The following is a 21,571-nucleotide window of genomic DNA, read 5'->3' as shown; positions in this document are numbered from 1 at the left end:
CCCCTTTTGAAAGAGAGATATCACTTGAAAACATCAGTGTACGCCCCTTCTAACCAATGGTACAGTCTTTGACTACAAGCCCTAAAATTAATAATGCATAATTGGCAATAGTTTACAGTATTTTCTAGAAAACTTCTAATTAAAAGAATTACTGCATAGCCTACCGGAATCATACCTAGAGGTAAAATTGGCAGTATATTCCAGTCATTTTAACAATTTAAACTAGCCTAGACAATATCAAGTGAGCCGCTATAAATAATATATATATTATTTTTGCCTTGAGACCATGTCAACTGTATGTAATTGTACCGATTACGCTAGAAAAAGTATATTACTAATTAACATAATTATGTAAAACTGATGGAATAGAAAAATTGAAAAGAGCCAATTACTGGAGTGGACAAAAATCAATAGTTAATTAAAATAGAAAATGCTAAATATAAAGTTTTCAATGAGGTTATACTACTGTACTACTGTATTACTATGTTGTAATTGTACAGTAGCTCTGCCTACACTATCAGTATCAAACTAGTTTGATAACAAAAAGTGTAATGTGCCCAAATATGTTAGTGATATGCCCAAATATGGTAGTGGTATGATATCATCATAGCTGATCAGATCTTTCAATTATTGCAACAACATACTGTAGGATGTCATTTCGAAGTACTATTTACATAAAGTTGTTCGATTTTTAAAAAAATGTTTGTGAAGTCGTCAGACAGATTCAACTTGGTCAATTCTACAGGTCCTTAATTCTGTCATCTCAGACATTCGAATTTGAACCTTTTTTAGGTGTGTATCGTCGGCAAAAAAAGCTAAATTGAATTTACGTAAAATCATGTGATTTGCAAAATTCCTAGGCCGTCGGAAAATAAAAGCTCCTTTTTGCCACCCTTTTAACACCAATGTCCTGCAAGTGGTGTGATGTACACATCATACAGTATTCCAATCCAGGGGTGTAGCCATCAGAACGTTTGGTGAGGTTTTAACCTTTACCACTTTTTGACAGAGGCTTTTGACAACCATGTGACACACACACAGGATTTTTTTTCCCGACCATTTCCCCACTTTAAAGATGTATTGTCCCTTTGAGTAATTCTAAAAAAATTGGTAAAAAACATATTTAGAAAAAAAGTGGGCCATTTTGAAGTATCATAATAGTTATTAACTTTCACCAAAAATTAGTCGAAAAAAAAAATCATTTAACTGAAATACAGACGTTTTTTTGTTCAAAAAATAACTTTGACTTCCAGTCAAAGTTTTCGATCAAAACATATCTCAAAATGCAACGTGCTTGTTTGGCTACTCTGTATGCATAATCATAAAACTAACTCGCGATCTGTGTGAAAACACCTTCTCAACCGTGACGATTTTTGTAAACAATTCTAATTAGCATCATGCATAATGCATACTCGTGGTTTGAAATCTTTGTTTACTTTTGCTCGCGACAATTTTCCAGACGAAATTTAATCCAATTGATTTACCTGTTAATTACGTAAACTTGTTGTTTTTGGCTCAAATTTTCGACTTAAAGTAAATAACTTTAATATTACTTTGATATGGCCAATTTAAATTTAGAATATTTCTTTTTTCATTTTTTGTGTTTCAAGGGACAATACATCTTTAATTCTTGTGACTGAGGTACTACAAACTACTGTATATCATTTTGATCTATTAAATGTAATTATAGAAACAAACAATTACAATTACATCAAACAATTACTCCATTTTGACTGAAAGTTTTAGTTACTCTATCTCTATGGCCTACTATACATTAATGCTTTGAGTAAATCAACCTTCTAAATTTGTGCTAAATACTGTATGGACACACTGCTTTCAATTAAATTTCAATTTTGTTTATTTCGGAATTTATTACATCATCAATATTAAGCTTTGGTCAATGATATTATTAGGTAATTAAAACAACAATAGATTGTGACAATTATCATAAATTAAATGCACTCATAATTTAAGTTTTATTTACCATGGCTTCCTCTAAATAAAGGTGGTGTTTGTTTAATTTATAGCGATTTGTTATTATAATTGTTATCAATTACCAATACTACAGTACTATACTAACAGATATAAAATAGAATCTACAATTGTATTTATTTAATATTTAATTTAATATAGACAATGTTTATTTTAAAAATATAATATTTTTAACATATTTTAAATTATGTACAGTACAATTAGTACTATTTTTTCGTATTAAAAATAAAATTACATTTTACAATTTATTTTAGCATTATACAGTAATTATATACAGTATTTATTTTTTAGCATTATAATATATAGTAATTACTGTATATACAGTATTTATTTTTTAGCATTATATAGTAATTACTGTATATACAGTATTTATAGCACTATACAGTAGATTAGTAATTATACAGTATTGTGATAATCTCCATCTAGTAATAATATTCATTTTATAATATCATAACTCATTCCGTAGGGCAGTATTCTGTACAATTATATTACGAGAATTTATCACTAACTGTATATCAAACAGCAGTCTATAGTGATCAGAAAAATCTAATATGAATAGCACTAACAATTTTGAACATATCACTTGGCCGATTCCCTACCGAGATACATTAAAATTATCTGAGGGGGGAAATATTGCAAGATAGAGAAATCTATGCGTCGTCTGCAATAGATTGCGTCGTCTGCTACAGAATTTTTGCCTGTATTCCTGGAATTCCATAGCTACTATTTAGCTTTGTGTAGAAATAGTTTTCTCTCTGGGCCTATGGCCTAATTTGGAAGTATGAGGAATTTGAACTGTGCATGGGTTTGAAGCAAAAACATAAATTAACTATAGCAACAACATAATTAGTAATTTGGTTTCATAGGATGGGAATATTAGATAGAAGGATAATTAAATCTACTTGTAATTGGCTCAGGCATAAATTCATATTTTTAAGTGGCTTACTTAACTACAGTACAGTATGTGGCCTAGTTTATGTATTCAATTTAAATTGTACAGTTGGCATTAAAACCAAGAAATGAAAAAGAAATACCAATAACTATTATGCTAAAAATCGCACAAAATATGACAAGCAAAAATTATTTTTATAAACTAAAAAATATCAGTCATTTTCATATTAAAAAAGAATTTGAGTAATAATTTAATAATTTTTAATATTTAATAAAATTTGCAAAAATATAATAAAGACCAGTCTCTTCAAGAAACCTGTAATCAGGAGACACCCCATGTAACGAATGAGGGAAATATATGTTTAAACAAGGTTTAACCCTATTTAGGTGACACACCTATTAAGGTCCGAAAGGTGAATGAGGGGAAAATATGTTTAAACAAGGTTTAACCCTATTTAGAGGACACACCTATTAAGGTCCGAAAGGTGAATGAGGGGAAAATATGTTTAAACAAGGTTTAACCCTATTTAGGTGACACACCTATTAAGGTCCGAAAGGTGAATGAGGGGAAAATATGTTTAAACAAGGTTTAACCCTATTTAGAGGACACACCTATTAAGGTCCGAAAGGTGAATGAGGGGAAAATATGTTTAAACAAGGTTTAACCCTATTTAGAGGACAAACCTATTAAGGTCCGAAAGGTGTCCCCTTAATAGAGGTTCTACTGTACTACTCTGACTACACAACTCAGTAAAATAATATTATGCGCTTTCATTGGCTAAAATTGGCATTTTAAAAAAAAGTATTACTGTATTTTAATACAGAAATATTTTAAAATCAAGACCATTTAACAAAATAATTATAACTTTAGAAACTAAAATATTCATTTAACATTCAATATTTCTAGAGTAATTTATAAACCATACCTTTTCCAGTCCGGACGTAAAGCTAATGTGCTGCTAAAGCTATTTCTTACAAAAATCAATTTTATTGCTTATTTTATGGTCTAACTCATTAAAAATGAATGAAATCTTTATAAAAATTGAAATTGCTTAAACAATTTATTGCATTGGGAAATTAAATTGGTAAAAAGCGCCAGTATGGAACACCTTTTATATATTTTTTCATTTTCTAAGCACATCATTTTTTTTATTATTTCCTGTCTTTTTTCATTCAATTCAATGTCAGTTTTCATGTATTGTTCAATTTACATAGTATTTATTTTTTACTTAACCATTTCGTATTTAATCAAATTTAAATATGGTAAGAAACACATTTTATATTTTTTAAATTTTATAATCATAATTTTTTTTTATTTCCTATTTTTTGATATATTTAATATTTAGTATCTCATGTATCTTTGCATGCACATTATTTAATTAATATGCAATTTAAATTCACAAATTATTAAAATGAAATATCTTTCTATCTTGTCTTATGTACAGTACAGTAGGTCTTTGTGGTTGTCAAAAAGTTAAGAGTGGTTGTAAAAACTGTTATTACCTACCAGACTTTAAAAGTGGGTAGCACTGTGCCATATTTAAAATATGTCTGTGATTTTAAAATCAATCTTATTTTTTTCAATTGTAGGGAAGTTATATAATACAGTTTATCATAATATTTTTAAATTATTTTTACACATCAATTAGTGTAACAAATTATAAATATAAAAAAATGAAAGTTGAAAAAAAAAATGTTTATCAATAATTGATAAAAACTAAATATTGGAAAGGTAAAAAATTACTTATTATAATAATTATTATCATAATAAATTTAAAATTCTATTACAAATTCACATTTTATTGTATTAAATTATAAAATTTAATTTTTTTTTACCAATTCAAAATTCTACAAATGTAAAAAATTACATCTACAGTATTTTTTTCACAGTAATTTAAAATTCTATTACAAATTGACATTTATTATAATAGCTATTTTATATCCTACATAGAAAAATTTTATTTTAAAATTTTGTTTAGCAATATTGCTCATTTTTTAGTCGAGAAACTTGCTGTCGTTTTTTGTTGTTGTTATACAAACAAACAGGCTTTTTTATATAGCTTTTTGCTATGCTACACTGGCGAAATTATTCCATGTCCTACTGTACTGTATGCAGTTAAAATTCATAAATCTAGCTCTCAATAATTACAGTAGTCACAGTGCTTTAGTATATAAAACAACATAACAACATTAAGTTAGTCAATCTGTAATAGAAACCAGTTGTTTTCTGTATTAAATGGTGTTATAACCCTGAGTGAACAAAACACTCTACACTTTAATCTTTCCTCATTGTTTGCTGCCTTGAACAAATTGACAATCGTCTTGGAAAAAGTGTTTCCATGGAGATTAACCATAGTTTACACTCAATACTTCACAAGACAGGGTCTCAATGGGGGGATCTTCGCATTCAAGATTAATAAAAAGCACCCGTTGCTTAGCGCCCACTTAGTATTTTGTTATTCTTTTTACGAGCCAGTATAAAATCAATATAATATTGTCATGGTTACCGGGAGACTTTGGAATAAGAAACTGTTCAAACAAGCCACAGTTTGGTCATAAAAGCCAAGTTAATGTTTTATTCATAGTGTACTCTTTTGTTCAATTGTCCCCTATTTTATCAACTTTGCCCATTGTTGTACCTACTCTTATCATAATGCAATTATATAACCTGCTATTTTAGAATATTTTGGTGTTAAATAAAAACCAAATACAAATTTTAAAACACCAGTTAATTTTGTAATCCACAAAAAAAAACCAAGTTGGTTGAATTGAATTAATAATAAAATACTAATACTAATTAAATTTATTGGAACAAATTTGTAAATTTAAATAAAAACCAAATAAAATTTTTTTTAAACTAGTCAATTTTGTAATTCACAACGAAACCAATTAACTTGCAATAATGTTAATAAATCACATTTTTAGTACAACTTTGTAAAAATTCTATAAAAAAAACTGGATGGTAATATTTTGTCTACAATAGTAATCAAATTCTCAGTACTTAGTATTAAAATAAATCAAACTATTAATTTTTGTATTAAATACCATACCATCATTATACCAGCTAATATGTACTGTACCATGTTAAAATTAGAATTAATAATGTAAGTGGAATAAAATCTTATAAATTTGCATATTTTTAAATTGTGTTATAATGAAATTTCTTTGTAATATTTCAAATCATATCATAAATAAACTTAGTCTTTTTGTAAACCATTTCATTTTTTTTAACTAGCATTTACGATAACTGTAATTAAAATAAAAAATGAAAATTGTTGGGCAGGGGTAGCTTAAGAAAAATACACACTGTAGTGTCTCAAATGAGCAAACCCTGTATCCATAAAGAACAGAGCGTTATTTTCCATTGTTGCTCTGTATTGTTTTTATGCACATACTGCCACTGCCAAGTGCAATGCAATAGAACACCCAGGATACCTTAGCCTGCACACAGCAAAGTGTACACCTACTGCCAAGTGCAATGCAATAGAACCCCCAGGATACCTTAGCCTGCACACAGCAAAGTGTACACCTACTGCCAAGTGCAATGCAATAGAACCCCCAGGATACCTTAGTCTGCACACAGCAAAGTGTACACCTACTGCCAAGTGCAATGCAATAGAACCCCCAGGATACCTTAGCCTGCACACAGCAAAGTGTACACCTACTGCCAAGTGCAATGCAATAGAACCCCCAGGATACCTTAGCCTGCACACAGCAAAGTGTACACCTACTGCCAAGTGCAATGCAATAGAACCCCCAGGATACCTTAGCCTGCACACAGCAAAGTGTACACCTACTGCCAAGTGCAATGCAATAGAACCCCCAGGATACCTTAGCCTGCACACAGCAAAGTGTACACCTACTGCCAAGTGCAATGCAATAGAACCCCCAGGATACCTTAGCCTGCACACAGCAAAGTGTACACCTACTGCCAAGTGCAATGCAATAGAACCCCCAGGATACCTTAGCCTGCACACAGCAAAGTGTACACTTAATAGCAGTGTCCCCTGAATAAGGGTTGGCCGTAGTGTTAAAACATACAGTATTTTCACTTATTCGGTCCAATCATTCATTCAGTCATTCATTAACACAAAGCAAAATTCAAAATATGTAATCAGAAAAGTAATCTGTTGTTTATTCCTTCCTTGTAGCTGTTTTTTTTTAGCTTCAAAAGGCTAGTCTCTGTAGGGACCTAGTATTTGTATAATATTGTTGCATTTAGAAATCAAATGATGCAATAGCAAGTACAGTAAGCTTATACAGTAGTAGACACTCCCAAAACTGCACCCCGTTGGACCAGTCTGGAAACCTCATTTAAAGAATATAAGTATAAACACCAAAATCTTGCGCTTTGAGCTCTCTGAAAATCTTGTTTAGTTGGTGGTATACTGCGCTATTGAAAGTGTGGGAGTGTGCTTCAGGTGTTTGATTATTAGGTGTAAAAGCTCTGTCCACACTATGAAACTTTATGTGAAAACAATATGTGATGTGCCCATATCTGAGCTGATCATGTACCATATTTGGGTATATTACTACCATATTTGGGCACATCATACTTTTTTGTCATACTTGATAGTGTAGACAGAGCTTTAAACAGAATAATTTTCAATAACTTAACCACGTTTCAAATATGTTTTCTCATGCTCATTGATGTGTTCTTCATGAGGTACACTATTTATTTATTTTATTCAACTTTGTTTTACAACCAGAGAATAAAAAGTTGGGTTTTTTTTCCTAGGCATACCATGGACTGCCAAGAGTGGAAATTAATTCAGTACACACAACGAACAAACTCAAGATGCAGTCTTTGTGAGATGGAGTTGGACCTAGAAATCTGGGATTAGTAGTCAAGCATCCAAACCGCCAAGTTACAACTCTGCCCACCCCCTCCCCCCCCCACCTCCCAACCAAATATTTCAACTATATTTTTTTAATGTAGTAACACCAAACTTTCTAAAAACAGTAGTAGTAGTACTACTGTAACTAAGGGGACACCTTCTGGACCCAACAAAGTGTCTTCTTAATTTGCATTGTCTCCCTTGAAATGGTTGGCTGTATTGCCTATATTTCCTTTCATTCATTTCACAGAAAAGTATCTCAATAATAGGGATATCGCAAAAAAAGGGGTTTTCCTATCCAAAAACCAGAAAGTTTTTTTTTTATTACACTTTATTTATAGAGGGTGATCCTAAACAGCGTATGATCAAGGGGGCCCTTTTCTTGATGAGTGACAGTGGCTGTGTGTATACTAGTACACCGGGGTAACCCCCTACTCGTCCCAAGCCATCGCAAAAGTGTCCGGTTTTGGGCTAGTTAAATATACACAGTAGGCCTACATGCTAATAATACTCGTACTGCAGTTGACTGTGCAGTTGTATTGGTTAGCCATCATATACTGTAGGGTTCCTATTCTTTACAATACCTAAAATTACTATTAAAAACTGTAATATACAGTTACAAAACTCAAAGCTATGTGTACATTAAATTGAGATAATTTGTCGCTTATTACAGCATAAATGCAATTGATGTGCTAGGGAATGGCCTTGAGGTTTATACCCTAGGGACATAGTTGCATATAAATATTAATTTAGAAGCAGTTTATCTCTAAATAATCAACTAAAAGCACATTAATTGAAATCATTTTAAGAATGAAATATATCATATTAAAATGTGTCCGGATGCAGTTTAATAAGACATGTTTATTGTCCATTAAAATAGGTCTATCAGAAATTTTATAATAGGTTAACAATAAAAGGAATTTAAAAAAAAGTTTTAAAGAAATTGTTAAAAATAGATCCAACAGAAATTGTTAAAAATAGAGATTATTTACGGTACATAAAATGAAATGAAAAATATCAATAAAAGAGAATTACACTGTAACTTATCAAAATCCAAATAAAAACATATAAAAATGTAGCATTCATAGAAAATATAGTGTCTATATGCCTACATCCTTTGATCGTTTCCTTCGACAAACATTTTTCTTTCACTGTCTTGTGAATACAGTATAAGTAATTGAAATTTATCGATAAGAAATTACTTTTCCAGTGGTGGATCCAGAACTTTGAAATAGGGGGCCAGGGCCTAAAGATGGTAAAATTAAGTGCTGAACTTGGCCAAACGGCCTGTGCGGCTAAATGCTACCCCATTGTTACTGCATATGGAAATCATTTCTTTAATGTGTTATTATAATGAATACTAAAAACTGGACCAATCTAAATATACGCTGTGAATTACAGTATGTTCAATTTATTAGATTTTATCTAGTTATTTTGTTGAAATTATAATATAAGAAAATTATTTTTTAATAAATTTATTTAAATTAGTCGTTGAACAGTTAGTTAACTTTAGCAGTTTGAATCAACGATTTTTATTTTTTCACATTTTCTTTTATTTTACAGTATTTTTTGTTGATCAAAAAACAAAATACCGGTACTGACGTACATGAAGAAATAAATTAAATGAAATCTCAATTAAAAATAAAAACAAGAGGGATTAATGTTTAATTAAAAAAATATTTTTTAATTAAAAATTAAATTCAAATTTAACTACTATAAAATCATATAGGCCTAAACTGTGAAAACAATATTGAGGTTAAATTTGGCCCTAGCCTAGGCCTAGGCTAGCTAGTAAAGAGTGAAAGCCTTTAGTAACTTCTGTAACGAGTGGCTACTGCTAGGCTAGGTACTACTACTACTGTGTAGGCTTCGTCCATCAATCAATCAGCAACATTCATAACCGGAGTCAGGCCTAGGTTTTTCTTTTATAAAAACTAACATGTCATCAGTTGACAGCCTTAGAAATGTGCACTGTTGAATAAATGTAACTAAATTAAATATAACACGCTTAAAATATAAGACGTTTTCAGTTCTATGATTTTATAAAACTTCAAAAAAGACTTACCACTCTCATCTCCAACACCTCTCTTTTCTGCATACCAACTTCTTTTCGAGACAGACGATATTTTGTGGCGGCGATATAACAATTAGTTTGGATGTCACGTACTCAACGAAAACAACACCGCTATATGGTTTACGTGTGTGCGTGTGTGGTGTGTCAAGTTAGTTCAGGCTTAAAACAATTATCGACACAAAGTTGTATGCTCATTGAAGCGTAATATTTGACATTCTATAAGTGTATAGAGTTTAGGGAATAAAATAGCCAAATACACATTTTATACTGTGCATAATAATGCTTATAAAATATATAAAACTTATGTTATATATTTATAAAGATTAAATTTAATATTCTGTTGAAAAGTAGGTGTACACTATTATTGCAATTAATGTTGAAAAACGAGGATGCTTACAATCACCACGACGACGATCACAGAGAGTAGCTGGAGTATTTTGGTTGTACAATTTTAGAGAATTTTCTGCATTATCACTTTGTGTAATGTCTGATTTTTCTGATCAGGAGTATGACGAAGAACAAGAAGGGACTGAAGAACCTGAACTGGATTTAGGTGATGATGAAGAAGAACAGGAGAATCAAGAACAAGAAGAGGAAGAGGTAGGCGAGGGAGCTGCATGAAATTAATTTAAAAAGGGGAGAGGTCATGTCACACCAAAATCAGTCCGGGCCAAAATCGGTCCGGCGGACCAGTTTTGGCTGCCAAAATCAGTCCAGGGGACCATTTATGGCTGCCAAAACCTGTCCGGCCGGACCAATTTTGGCCGCCAAAACCTGTCCGGCCTGGATAAAATCGGTCCGGGCAGTAGGACTGTTTTTTGCCGCCAAATATGGTCCGATCTTGCAAATATATGGTGCGCAAAATGAGTCATAATATATCATTTAAAAAGGTCATTATATTGAAAACTACGGGGTTTTATTTGTTATTTAAATATTATAAATTAAGCCTGTTTTTTTTATCATCATTATTACTATTACGGTAGTAGTAACTCATCAATAATTAGTACTAATTTTTAGGTTTTTTGTGTACAATTAATTCTCTGCCTGTTTTTAATCCATTTTGTTCTTCTGTTTTTTTAACATCTTCGTTTCCCCATGATGTTAAAAACAATTTAATTTATTACTAATTTATGGTTAATCAATCAATATCAATTCAGTACAATCATTATAAAACAATTATCCAATATTGATTAGGCTGAGGAAGGAAAAAGGCCTCATAAAATAAAATCTGGCTGGCAATATCAGCGTCTCATACCCGTTCATGTGAGTGTGTGGCAGGCTGAAATATGAGTGAACACCTAAGTCATGTTTTTAGATAAAATACATTTATTTATAGTATTTATCCGACAAGATAACTTACTTATATATATCATGGGATATTTTTCTAGCCATAAACAACTTAAAACAGCATCATAGGCCTAGTAATTCAATTAAAATCGATAGAAGAAAAACCCGGACCGATTTTGGCAGTGGCGGACTGCTTTTGGCCACAACTTTAGAGCCAAAACTGGTCCGGCCGGACCGATTTTGGCCCCGGACCATATTTGTCGTGACAGTCACACATCTATCATCAGATGACTAGAATTTAGAAATAATGTACATATAGGCCTATAGCCTACCTAGGCCCTAGCTAGGCCTAACCTTAAATATAAAGTTCAAATTACACTTCAAAGTGGAATTTTCAAAACTCTAAATAATATTCGAAATAACATTTTTATTGGATTAAAAGCAATACATTTTGCGCGGCGTTTCTAATTAATGAAACATCTATGATGTCTGTTAATATGATTTTACACTCTAGCGAACACAGACAGGATATTCGTCGTCCTCCCCTAACTGTCCTGTTTCATAAAGTCCCTAATACTGGATGTTGACAGTGGGGGGTCATGATGTTTTTTATATAGGCCTAGCTAGGCCCTACTATAGCCATACATTATTATTATTTATATGATTATAAAAAGTGTGCATGAAATATACTGCTTCCTATTGAAAATGCTGACCATCGCTCTTTCATTAGGCATGTCACATGTATTAAATCTATAATAACATTCTCAATCATCCATACATCTAATCTTAATTCTGTTGTCTTTCGGTACCAAGGGAAATTCAAATAGACTAGACTCAACACAGTAGTCGACCATGTGGACAGGAAAAAAAAGCTAGCTGGCACTCAATAACAATAAGGTTTATCGCAAATAGTTGATTTCGCGAGGAACGTCATTGCACAACAATGCAACGTGTACATACAAACAACAAACCACATACATACACGTCATGACGTTTACTCCCAAATCCTTCCCACTACAGTATGTGTCAAGCACGTTATTTGTGATAAACCTTCACTAAACCCGGCAATATGAATAAAATGTACGACAAACTCAAACATTTTAAATATACTGTGTAATACTTTTTTAGTTGTAGATTTATTGTTTTTATTTTATAGTTCATTTATATTTTTTCAGAAAATTCCAGAGAACAGCTTAACAGAAGAAATGGTAGCAGAAGGCCTCTCTCTTCTTTGCAAAACAGGAAATGGTCTAGCACATGCATTTGTTAGGCTAGATGCAAAGGACAAGTAAGAAATATTCACATTCATTTTGATTCGCTTTAACTGTATTTTGTCTTTATGTCTTTTATGTGTTTAACTGACTTTGGAGTTTGGTCAACCGGCTCAGCTACAGTGATTAAGTTCACTTAGGCCTAGGTTGACCCTGGTCTCCCCAATTTCAGTTTTGTTGTTGTTATGTATATACTGAAATAGACCAAATAAATAATGAAATGAAATGACAGAATAAGGAAATCCAGATTAATTTAAATAAGTCCAAAATTATGAAATTTACCTCAACTTATTTTTAAGTTGGTGGTTCCCAGTAAGATCCAATGCCAGGAATGCTGCACACACAACATAAGTTATTTGACCAATTACAGGCAAAGAATCATTCCTTGCTTGTTGTATGTACATCTTTGCATGCATCCATGGGAATCAGTCGTTTAATTCAATTAAATTTAAACATTTATATCATCAAATGCCATACAAATAATACAGAGCATAAAATCAGGACCAACCTAGAATAAAACTCTTTGAAAAGGTTACAACAAAATAATAAAGTAATTTAAAGTGAAATATTTTGAAAGGCCCCAGGGAAGAACAACCATGCGTTGATCTGGGTCCGTGGTTAAATAAAATTGAAGCATTTTTAATAATGTCCGCCTTAAAATAAGACACTGTAGATTGGGTGCTGCCGGCCATTTTTATTGTCACACAGAAAAAGCAGCAAGCAGATTTCTGCTCTGGGAACCCAAACATGGATCATCAGGTGCACGAAACAAAACATACGTCAAGGTCCTTCTTGAGGATACCAGCTTAGGAAATACAACTTGCTTGTGTCATGGAGGACCGCAAAACATGGAAATCTAGCTATGCTGATGTCTGATGAGCAAAGGAGTCCTCAAACAAGAATTTTACAAGAGTTTATTTCTCACCCATGGTAACATTGCTGGATGTGTGTTTTAATGTCAATCAAAATATCATTTATTTCCTTCATAAATTTACTAAAAGTAACATGTTTTTGTTTTTAATAGAGAAGTAACAGATATCAACATCTTAGCTTCATACATTCATCTACGATATATTGATATCTCCGGCAATACTCTTCGAGATATTTCACCTTTGAACTCTCTGACGCATACATTAACCCTGAAATGTGACCGTAACCTGTTATCGTCGGCTAAGCTCGAAGAGTTGCCCTATATTCAAAATGCAAGTTTTACCAACAATCGTATCACAACAATGGCTGGGGTCAGTCATCCACTTCTGGAAGTTTTAAATATGTCTTGTAAGTTTTAAATCAAATGAAATCAAATATATTTATTCATCATTATCATCAAAATATAAAGAAAAATAAAAATAAAAAGAATTACATTTTTTACTAAATAACTGTATAGTAATCGTCTATCGCCTAGCTTACCTGGATAAACTGACATTGGCTGTTTCCCCTCCAAGAAAAGAACATTATCAAAAAATTATTTTTGATCACCCCTCCAAGATTATGGTATTGTCCATGGGCTGCTGCACCCTCAGATGACGAACCTCACCATACAGTACCTGTGAATCTATATACTGTATATAAATGGTCTATTTTGTGCCTAGCTTACCTGGATAAACTGACATAGGCCATTTCCCCTCTGAAAAGAGAACATTTATCAAAAAATTATTTTTGAACACCCCTCCAAGATTATGATATTGTCCATAAGCTGCTGCATTCTCAGATGGCGAACCTCACCATTTATCTATTGAATCGTTGCATTAGCAATTCAGCCTAAAAATTTAAGCTTTGAAATTATATTTTTTCTTATTCCCAGTTAATGAAATCTCGGTGATCAGCGGTCTTGAACCATCAAAGTTGAACCGATTGCATACATTGGAATTACGAGGCAACAAGCTAACAACAACAGCTGGAATATGCCTGCCTAACTTAAAGAACTTGTTTCTTGTGAGTGAGAATACAAAATATCTAAAAGGGAAAACTATTACTTAGTTAATGTTATTATAATTGTAAATGTTTGTAACTATACTGTGGAGTAGCTTTGTGTCAGGGTGTTGAGTAATTGGTCAGATGTTTTGCCCTACTCTGACGTAATTTGTTCTTTATACTAAGTACATTGAGAATGTTCAAGTAATTCTCGCAAGTTATTGTAACGTTATTCGTTAAAACCAGTTACAAATCAAGAATTGACTAAGCTCTGTCTACACTTACACTATCAAATGTGACAAAAAATGTGATGTGCCCATAATAATGGATATGATGATGTCATATCACTACCATGTTTGGGCATATCACTACAATATTTGGGCACATCTGTCACACCTTTTTTGTCAAACTAGTTAGCTTAAGGCCATGACATCGATTGCCTTTCAGGGCGCTAACATGATTACAACCATAGAGGGCCTGGAGCGTTTGGATCGCCTGACAACGTTGCATTTGCGTGATAATCAGATTGAAAAACTTGATGGATTTGCGGAGACTATGAAGAGCCTGCAGTACGTCAACATCCGTGCCAACGGCGTGACAGACGTAAAGGAAACTTCAAAATTAAAATGTTTGCCATTATTGAGGGCACTTGTCTTATCAGGTAAAGGGGCGACTTCAAACTTATTTAAAAAAAATCTTTTTACTTCTTATTTTGGTAGGATAGACAGATGCCTTTTACACTCGAGCTCCCCTGTGAATTCTGTTCTGGCGAGCTCTCATATATGGGATCTTCAAAGTGCTGGAGAACAGAGCGGTGAAAATAGTTCCTTATCTACCATTTTGGTTATCTGGATATTTATTTCGATATTTTATGGATCATTTTTGTGTCTAAAGTGCTTAGTTAGAAACATTGTATTTGGCAGCGTTATATAAGATTTTTTAAAGTTTAAACAACAACAATGTTTACTGTATAATATTTTTCTGCTTACTTATTATTCAACAGTAGGGAATTCAACTTTAGTAAAGTTATTAAAGAGGACTTTATTATTATTTCAAACAGATAACCCTTGCATGGATGAAGATGACTATCGAATGGAGGTGCTCATCAACGTTCGGACAGTCGAACGTCTTGACAAAGATGAATATTCCGAGGATGAACGACATGAAGCGGAGGAAACGTACGATCAGAGGCGAGCCGAAGCACTTGCTGCAGAGGTATGTCGAAAATGATTTTTTAAATAACTGCAATGTTCTCAGATCAAAAGTAACCATTTCTGGATTGTTTTCAAATCACAATTGTTTTTTATATGTAGAAGAAAGTATGTGAACAAAAAGCATGGCTTACAGTGCCATCAGACTAAGAGTAAGTCTTTCAGTTCTAAGGTGCTGGTATTTTAATTTTGGTTCTACTAGACCATGGTGTCGGACATAAGGGTGGTGCGGTGTTTGAAGCTACTGTATAGTTAGGGGTACTACAGTAGGTCATAAAAGAGTAATGGCTATATGTACAGTAGGGGTGCTTGGGCCTAAGAGAGTCATGGCTAGTAGGGGTGCTTGGGCCTAAGAGAGTCATGGCTAGTAGGGGTGCTTGGGCCTAAGAGAGTCATGGTTGGTAGGGTTTTTTCGGCCTAAGAAAATCATGGGATTAGGGGTGCTTAGGCCTAAAGGGAGTTGATGGGTCATTGGAAAAATCAAAACTATAGGTAGGGATGGCTACAGTATGCAAGAGATGCTGTACTGAAGATATGTTTAGGTTCTGGGATGGCATCGTCTTAGGAGGTTGTTCTTGGGGTTGTTGCCTCGAAATAAAACGGGAGACTAATTGTAGTATACCGATCCATGGTACACAAAGCACCTTTCCACATAAATATATACGGTGTATTTTTACTGCAACAACACACATTGTGGTCATAACATTAGGCAATTGTCGGGCTTAAGAGTATTAGAATAAAAGATACTAGAAAAAGGTTGTAGTAAAGTGTAGTATTCATTTGGAAACTGTTGTATTGTATCTGGATATGATTGTTTGTTTTTTACAGGGAACAGAAGAAGTTATTCATGACGACGAAGATTTTTAAATAAAAGAATACACAGTAAAAAAAACATTCAATACTGTATGACCACATAATAATATAGTATTAACTGAAATACTATGAAGTAAGAATTTTTAAACCAGATAGATGGAATGCAAAACCAGGAAAATAACAACAGGCGTATTTAGTTGAACTGGGGCTGTTTTGAGCAGATGATTAGCATAATCATAATAATCAACTACTTGCTGTATATCTCATGCCAGGCATTTGCGAGTGACCAGTTAAATACGTCTTGTGCACGAGATAGGTTCATCACTTCATTTTACAATTTCGAAATCTCGGATCTGCCACTGTTTATGTCTGCTGTATTGGCATAATTTTCATCTGTTTGCTTCCCTCTATAAGCTAGATTCTACTCTACTACACCTGATAAAAGGTCAACAGATTAAAAGAAAAATCATATTGTAAGCTAACTGTTAATGTTGCATGCATTTTTTGCTATTCTTAATTTAAATAAATTTCTTAAATATTGTAAATATGTTTTAATAAATAAAAAGTGATAGAATATGATGATGGTTTAATAATAGAAGTTGTTTATATTTATTTTACAGTATTTAGGGGATACTTTCGGGACCCAATAACAACAACCCCTGAATATGTGCTAGATGTCGTCAGTTTCCCCTTGTTCATTCCATGAAAAGTCCCCTTTGTGAGTCCCCTTAGACTTATTATATTGTCCCAATAAAAAAAAGTTGTTTTAATGTCACATAATGGTTTTTTTTAATAGTAATTTGACCAAAAATTTGATTGAAAAAAAATTTATTGATCTGATAAAACTGTAATTTAAAGAAAACAAATTTAACCAGAATTCAATGGGTTTCTTGTTTTGTTTTTTTTTGCAAAATGAAATGGCTTGTTAAAATTTGTTATTTTACTCATAGTCTTTATTTTATCCATCCTGAAATTATGAAATAAAATAAAAAAATAAATAAAATAATTTGAACATCCAGTTTGTTTGTTTATGTAGAGCATCTTGTGTATATGTTTGTCTTGTGAAATTATTAAATAGTTTATCCATCCTGTAATTGGCGGGTTACTCGCTGTTGGATGAGTATGAAATAAAATAAAATAAAAAAAAATTGTTCATGTGTTCGGACAATATATCTTGAAAACAAAGTTCTTTTATAAAGTTAAATGAATAAGCAGACAAAAGAAACATGTTTCTCACACATTAATTTATGCAAGTTCAACAGTCACATGACATACATATCCATTTGGAAACAAGGTATACTTTCTAATAATATAATAATACTTAATATATATATATATTGCAACTTTTACTTTTGGGAAATTAAGTACCGGTCTTAGAACATCATATAAATTATTTCTAAACACTTATTTCTTGCAGGTAAATCACATTTGTACATTTGATATAAACATTCAAATAAAATTGATTAAGTAAATAATTACTCTATAAATACTGACTTTTAGGAATGACATGCCATACTGTAGGCCTATATCTGTTATTTAATAATATTTAATTAATAATATGTAACAAAGGTCATAGAAAATACAAACATAACAAAAAGTGTGGTTTTAAATATTAATATTTAATAGAAATATTACACAAATTAATACCGTATGAATGGCAGAGGATGAGATGATTTTGTGAGTGAAAAATTGCTCGAACCAAACCCGCCGCCTTTCTATTAGACCACTGGGGCTTTCATGGTATGTACAAATGTGAATGGACAGGAATTTTTTGTTAGTGAAATATACTGTACCGTACTGAAATGTATACACAGGTAGTGATGAAATCAAGGTCAAATGTACACATCTGGCTCATGTACACTTTTAAAAACCCCAGTTTATCTTTAGGAATAGAAGGCGGTTACTGTGTTCTTTCTACCTCATCCCCTATATATGGAATGAGCGTCGTTTGTTGGCAATTCTAACACGAAAGACCCTACAGGGACTGGAGATAAGTTGTTCACAGCTCTTAGCAATTCACTCTCTGTTGTGCTGCGAGTCAAAGGTTATTCTCATTCCTTTGTGCATACATTTTGCATACAACCACATGTCATCATTATGCTAATCAACATAATACACTAATTAACATACAGGTACACCATACACCACTAGTATAATAATAGATATCTATATTATGGTATGTACAGTTTCTATATATTATTATTATAATTACATAAACATCTACTATTTGTTTATTTTGATGTGTGAAATTGCCTCCCTGAGAACATTTAAAGACATGGACAAATTAAAACAATAATTAAGTATATATGCTTGTAATAAATTACCATTCCCTAACATATAGAGTAACATAGTATTTACATGAACATTCTAGAATTAGATGGTTTGATTTAAGAAACCATGTATAATTAATAAGAACAATCAAGAACATTCCAGAAGTGCTATTAATAGAAACTGTAATCAATAGAATAAGAAGAAGTATAAGGAATGATCTAGAAGGTTATGAACATATTGTATATAAGGGGAAGTATGCCAATTGTAAGTGGGAGAAGGATTTTGATTGAAGCATTTATTTTGAAGAAGGTTGTTGGATTAGAGGTTGGATTAGAGGTTGGATATTATATTGTAAAGTTATTGTGAAACTGTTGTTTAAAGTGCTTACTGGATTGTTGAAAGTTGAAGTTGATTGAAATTAAAGCTTTGTTTTTGAGTTATTTTACAACTTTGTGGATTTTGTGTGTATACTTTTATGTCACAAGGGAGTTCCTAAAGTATTTTCAACCGCTCGGAAACATACGTGAGAGGAGTTCGTGACATAATTTGGTGGCAGCGGTGTTCAGCCTAATTTGGTGGCAGCGGTTATTTCGATCTACTGTTCGACTTAACTGTGTTTTTATCTACAGTACTGTTGTGATATTTTGTGGTAGCAGTTTGATCTACTGTATTTTGCCATAGATTGGTGGCTGTTTTAGGATCAACTGTACTTTTATTGATATTTTGAGGAAGCGGTACTTACGATACTGAGATATTTTACGGAAGCCGTGGTGCTACGTTTTGTTTAATCGTAAGTACACAAACATTGTTTTAAGAACAGTACATTATTTATTTGGAACAGTAGACTTGTGAACGTCTCGGTAACTACGATTAACTAGTAACAAGACCCTCATCCAGATTTAAAATATGGCTGATAAACAATCAACAACAATATCCGGTAAAGTGTACAGCAGTACAGACTTTTTAGTGTTGTTAATGAAGCAACAAATACAACAACAGAGTCTTCTGATGCAGCAGATGATGGATAACCAAGAACGTTTACATCGGGAAGATATTGAAAGGAAAGAAGGTTTATGTCGGGAAGATATGACGGTCTGTAAGGACGGAACTTTATTTAGGCATGTTTTTACAAAACACCAGACGGAACCCATAGAGAAATTAGTGGTTTTATATCATTGCAGTAATAGTGTTTTGAAATTTTCACATGATATTTCATTGAAAGAGTATTGTAAAGCCTCAAAGTATAAAACTAAATTGGATGATTCCTATGTCAGTAATTGTTAGTGAACCATTCCGACAAATTTACATGAATATTGTTGGTTCATTATTAGTAATTATTATTAATTATGTTCTATGTTATTATGGTGTAATTAAGTTTTATAGACTAGGAGTGGGTTAAATTTTGCCACGTCCGTGTATACTTGCCCCTCAAAACTCCAAGAAAGAGTTTTGAGCTCAGAAAGAGGGGGGAGTGTAATAAATTACCATTCCCTAACATATAGAGTAACATAGTATTTACATGAACATTCTAGAATTAGATGGTTTGATTTAAGAAACCATGTATAATTAATAAGAACAATCAAGAACATTCCAGAAGTGCTATTAATAGAAACTGTAATCAATAGAATAAGAAGAAGTATAAGGAATGATCTAGAAGGTTATGAACATATTGTATATAAGGGGAAGTATGCCAATTGTAAGTGGGAGAAGGATTTTGATTGAAGCATTTATTTTGAAGAAGGTTGTTGGATTAGAGGTTGGATTAGAGGTTGGATATTATATTGTAAAGTTATTGTGAAACTGTTGTTTAAAGTGCTTACTGGATTGTTGAAAGTTGAAGTTGATTGAAATTAAAGCTTTGTTTTTGAGTTATTTTACAACTTTGTGGATTTTGTGTGTATACTTTTATGTCACAAGGGAGTTCCTAAAGTATTTTCAACCGCTCGGAAACATACGTGAGAGGAGTTCGTGACAATGCTCTGTATCTTTTTCCGATCAGTTACTCAAAAAATATTTGGCTTAATAGAGCTTAGATCTTATAGTATCGTGCCACTGAAATCTTTCACCATAACTACAGTTATGTATTTTGTGTGTTAAATTTGAGTGTTAATGATTCCCAGTACAGTTTTTGCTGTAGAGGTTTCATATAAAAAACTAGCTTAGTGCCATCCCATAATGCATGTGTGTTATATATATGTATGGGAATTACTAAAACCAAACATGAAAAAAGGTGCATTTGAGAAACCAAATTATTATGTATTATGCAAATTACTCATGCGAGGTAAAGACTTTTTTACTGCACTGTACTTTATTAATTATTTGAATTTCACCTAAACATTGAAAAAAGGGGACTTACAAAAACAAGACATTAGTAGTGAGTATAAATCTATTTTCATATAAATTATAAATAAACAAACACTGTAAAATAAATGTTAAAGTATACATTTTATATGTATTGGGTTAAAAATTAAATGTTGTAAATTTGTATATGTTCATGAAATGTTGTATATTTTAAAATTACTATATTATTACTATATACTAACTTTTAATAGCATTGTATTTTACCTATGCCTTGCTTATTTTTTTTTTTCACATTTCACTATCATAAATAATATGTTTGCAAATTCTCAATTTCTTTAACCATTTGATGCACTGGGCTGATTTTTGTCATTTTAAAATATTTGTTTAAATATATAATATTGCTTTTTTCTGGTCATTAATTATTATTGCTTTTCTTTAATTCTTACTCTATAATAAAAAAAAGTGGCCTGAATTTATTATTTTTTTTGCCAAAGCATTTATTAAAAAACTAGGCCCTCAAGCTTTTGATTTCCACATTCCCACTAGGACACAATGACGCCAATTTACACAGACGTGCGGTAATGAAAAGCGGGAAACCGTGTAGCTTGTCCCACATAGAGTCTGTATCTACCCTGAGCATCTTTCCGCTCATGAGTTGGGCAAAAAAAAAATTTTTTTTTTTTTAACGGTTTCTTTTTTAAGGAATGT

At 32.1% G+C, this 21,571-nt stretch overlaps 2 protein-coding genes across 3 annotated transcripts in view; one reads left to right on the top strand and one right to left on the bottom strand.

The window, feature by feature from the left end:
- The window catches only part of LOC140045268 (zinc finger protein castor homolog 1-like), a 43,187-nt gene extending 33,238 nt beyond the window's left edge, over positions 1–9,949 (bottom strand). The window contains exon 1 of the mRNA XM_072090107.1: positions 9,787–9,949. The gene's annotated coding sequence lies outside the window, so the exon portion shown is untranslated. The remainder of the gene's footprint in view (positions 1–9,786) is intronic.
- Positions 9,950–10,158: 209 nt separating this feature from the next.
- On the top strand, positions 10,159–17,406 carry LOC140045262 (leucine-rich repeat-containing protein 23-like). 2 transcript variants are annotated; one of them, XM_072090096.1, is made up of 8 exons: positions 10,159–10,395; positions 12,258–12,370; positions 13,378–13,631; positions 14,158–14,288; positions 14,715–14,928; positions 15,328–15,482; positions 15,581–15,630; positions 16,307–17,406. In XM_072090096.1, the coding sequence occupies exons 1-7, from the start codon at positions 10,279–10,281 to the stop codon at positions 15,626–15,628; spliced, it is 1,032 nt and encodes a 343-aa protein (XP_071946197.1). In that variant the 5' UTR covers positions 10,159–10,278; the 3' UTR covers positions 15,629–15,630; positions 16,307–17,406. The 2 variants fall into 2 exon arrangements, with proteins under 2 accessions (XP_071946197.1, XP_071946198.1); XM_072090097.1 differs by lacking the exon at positions 15,581–15,630 and having other exon boundaries at positions 10,170–10,395; positions 16,307–17,311.
- The last annotated feature ends 4,165 nt before the right edge of the window (positions 17,407–21,571 follow it).

Source organism: Antedon mediterranea, chromosome 3 (assembly GCF_964355755.1).
Source record: "Antedon mediterranea chromosome 3, ecAntMedi1.1, whole genome shotgun sequence".
Classification (NCBI taxonomy): domain Eukaryota; kingdom Metazoa; phylum Echinodermata; class Crinoidea; order Comatulida; family Antedonidae; genus Antedon; species Antedon mediterranea.
This window is presented reverse-complemented; position numbering and strand designations above follow the sequence as displayed.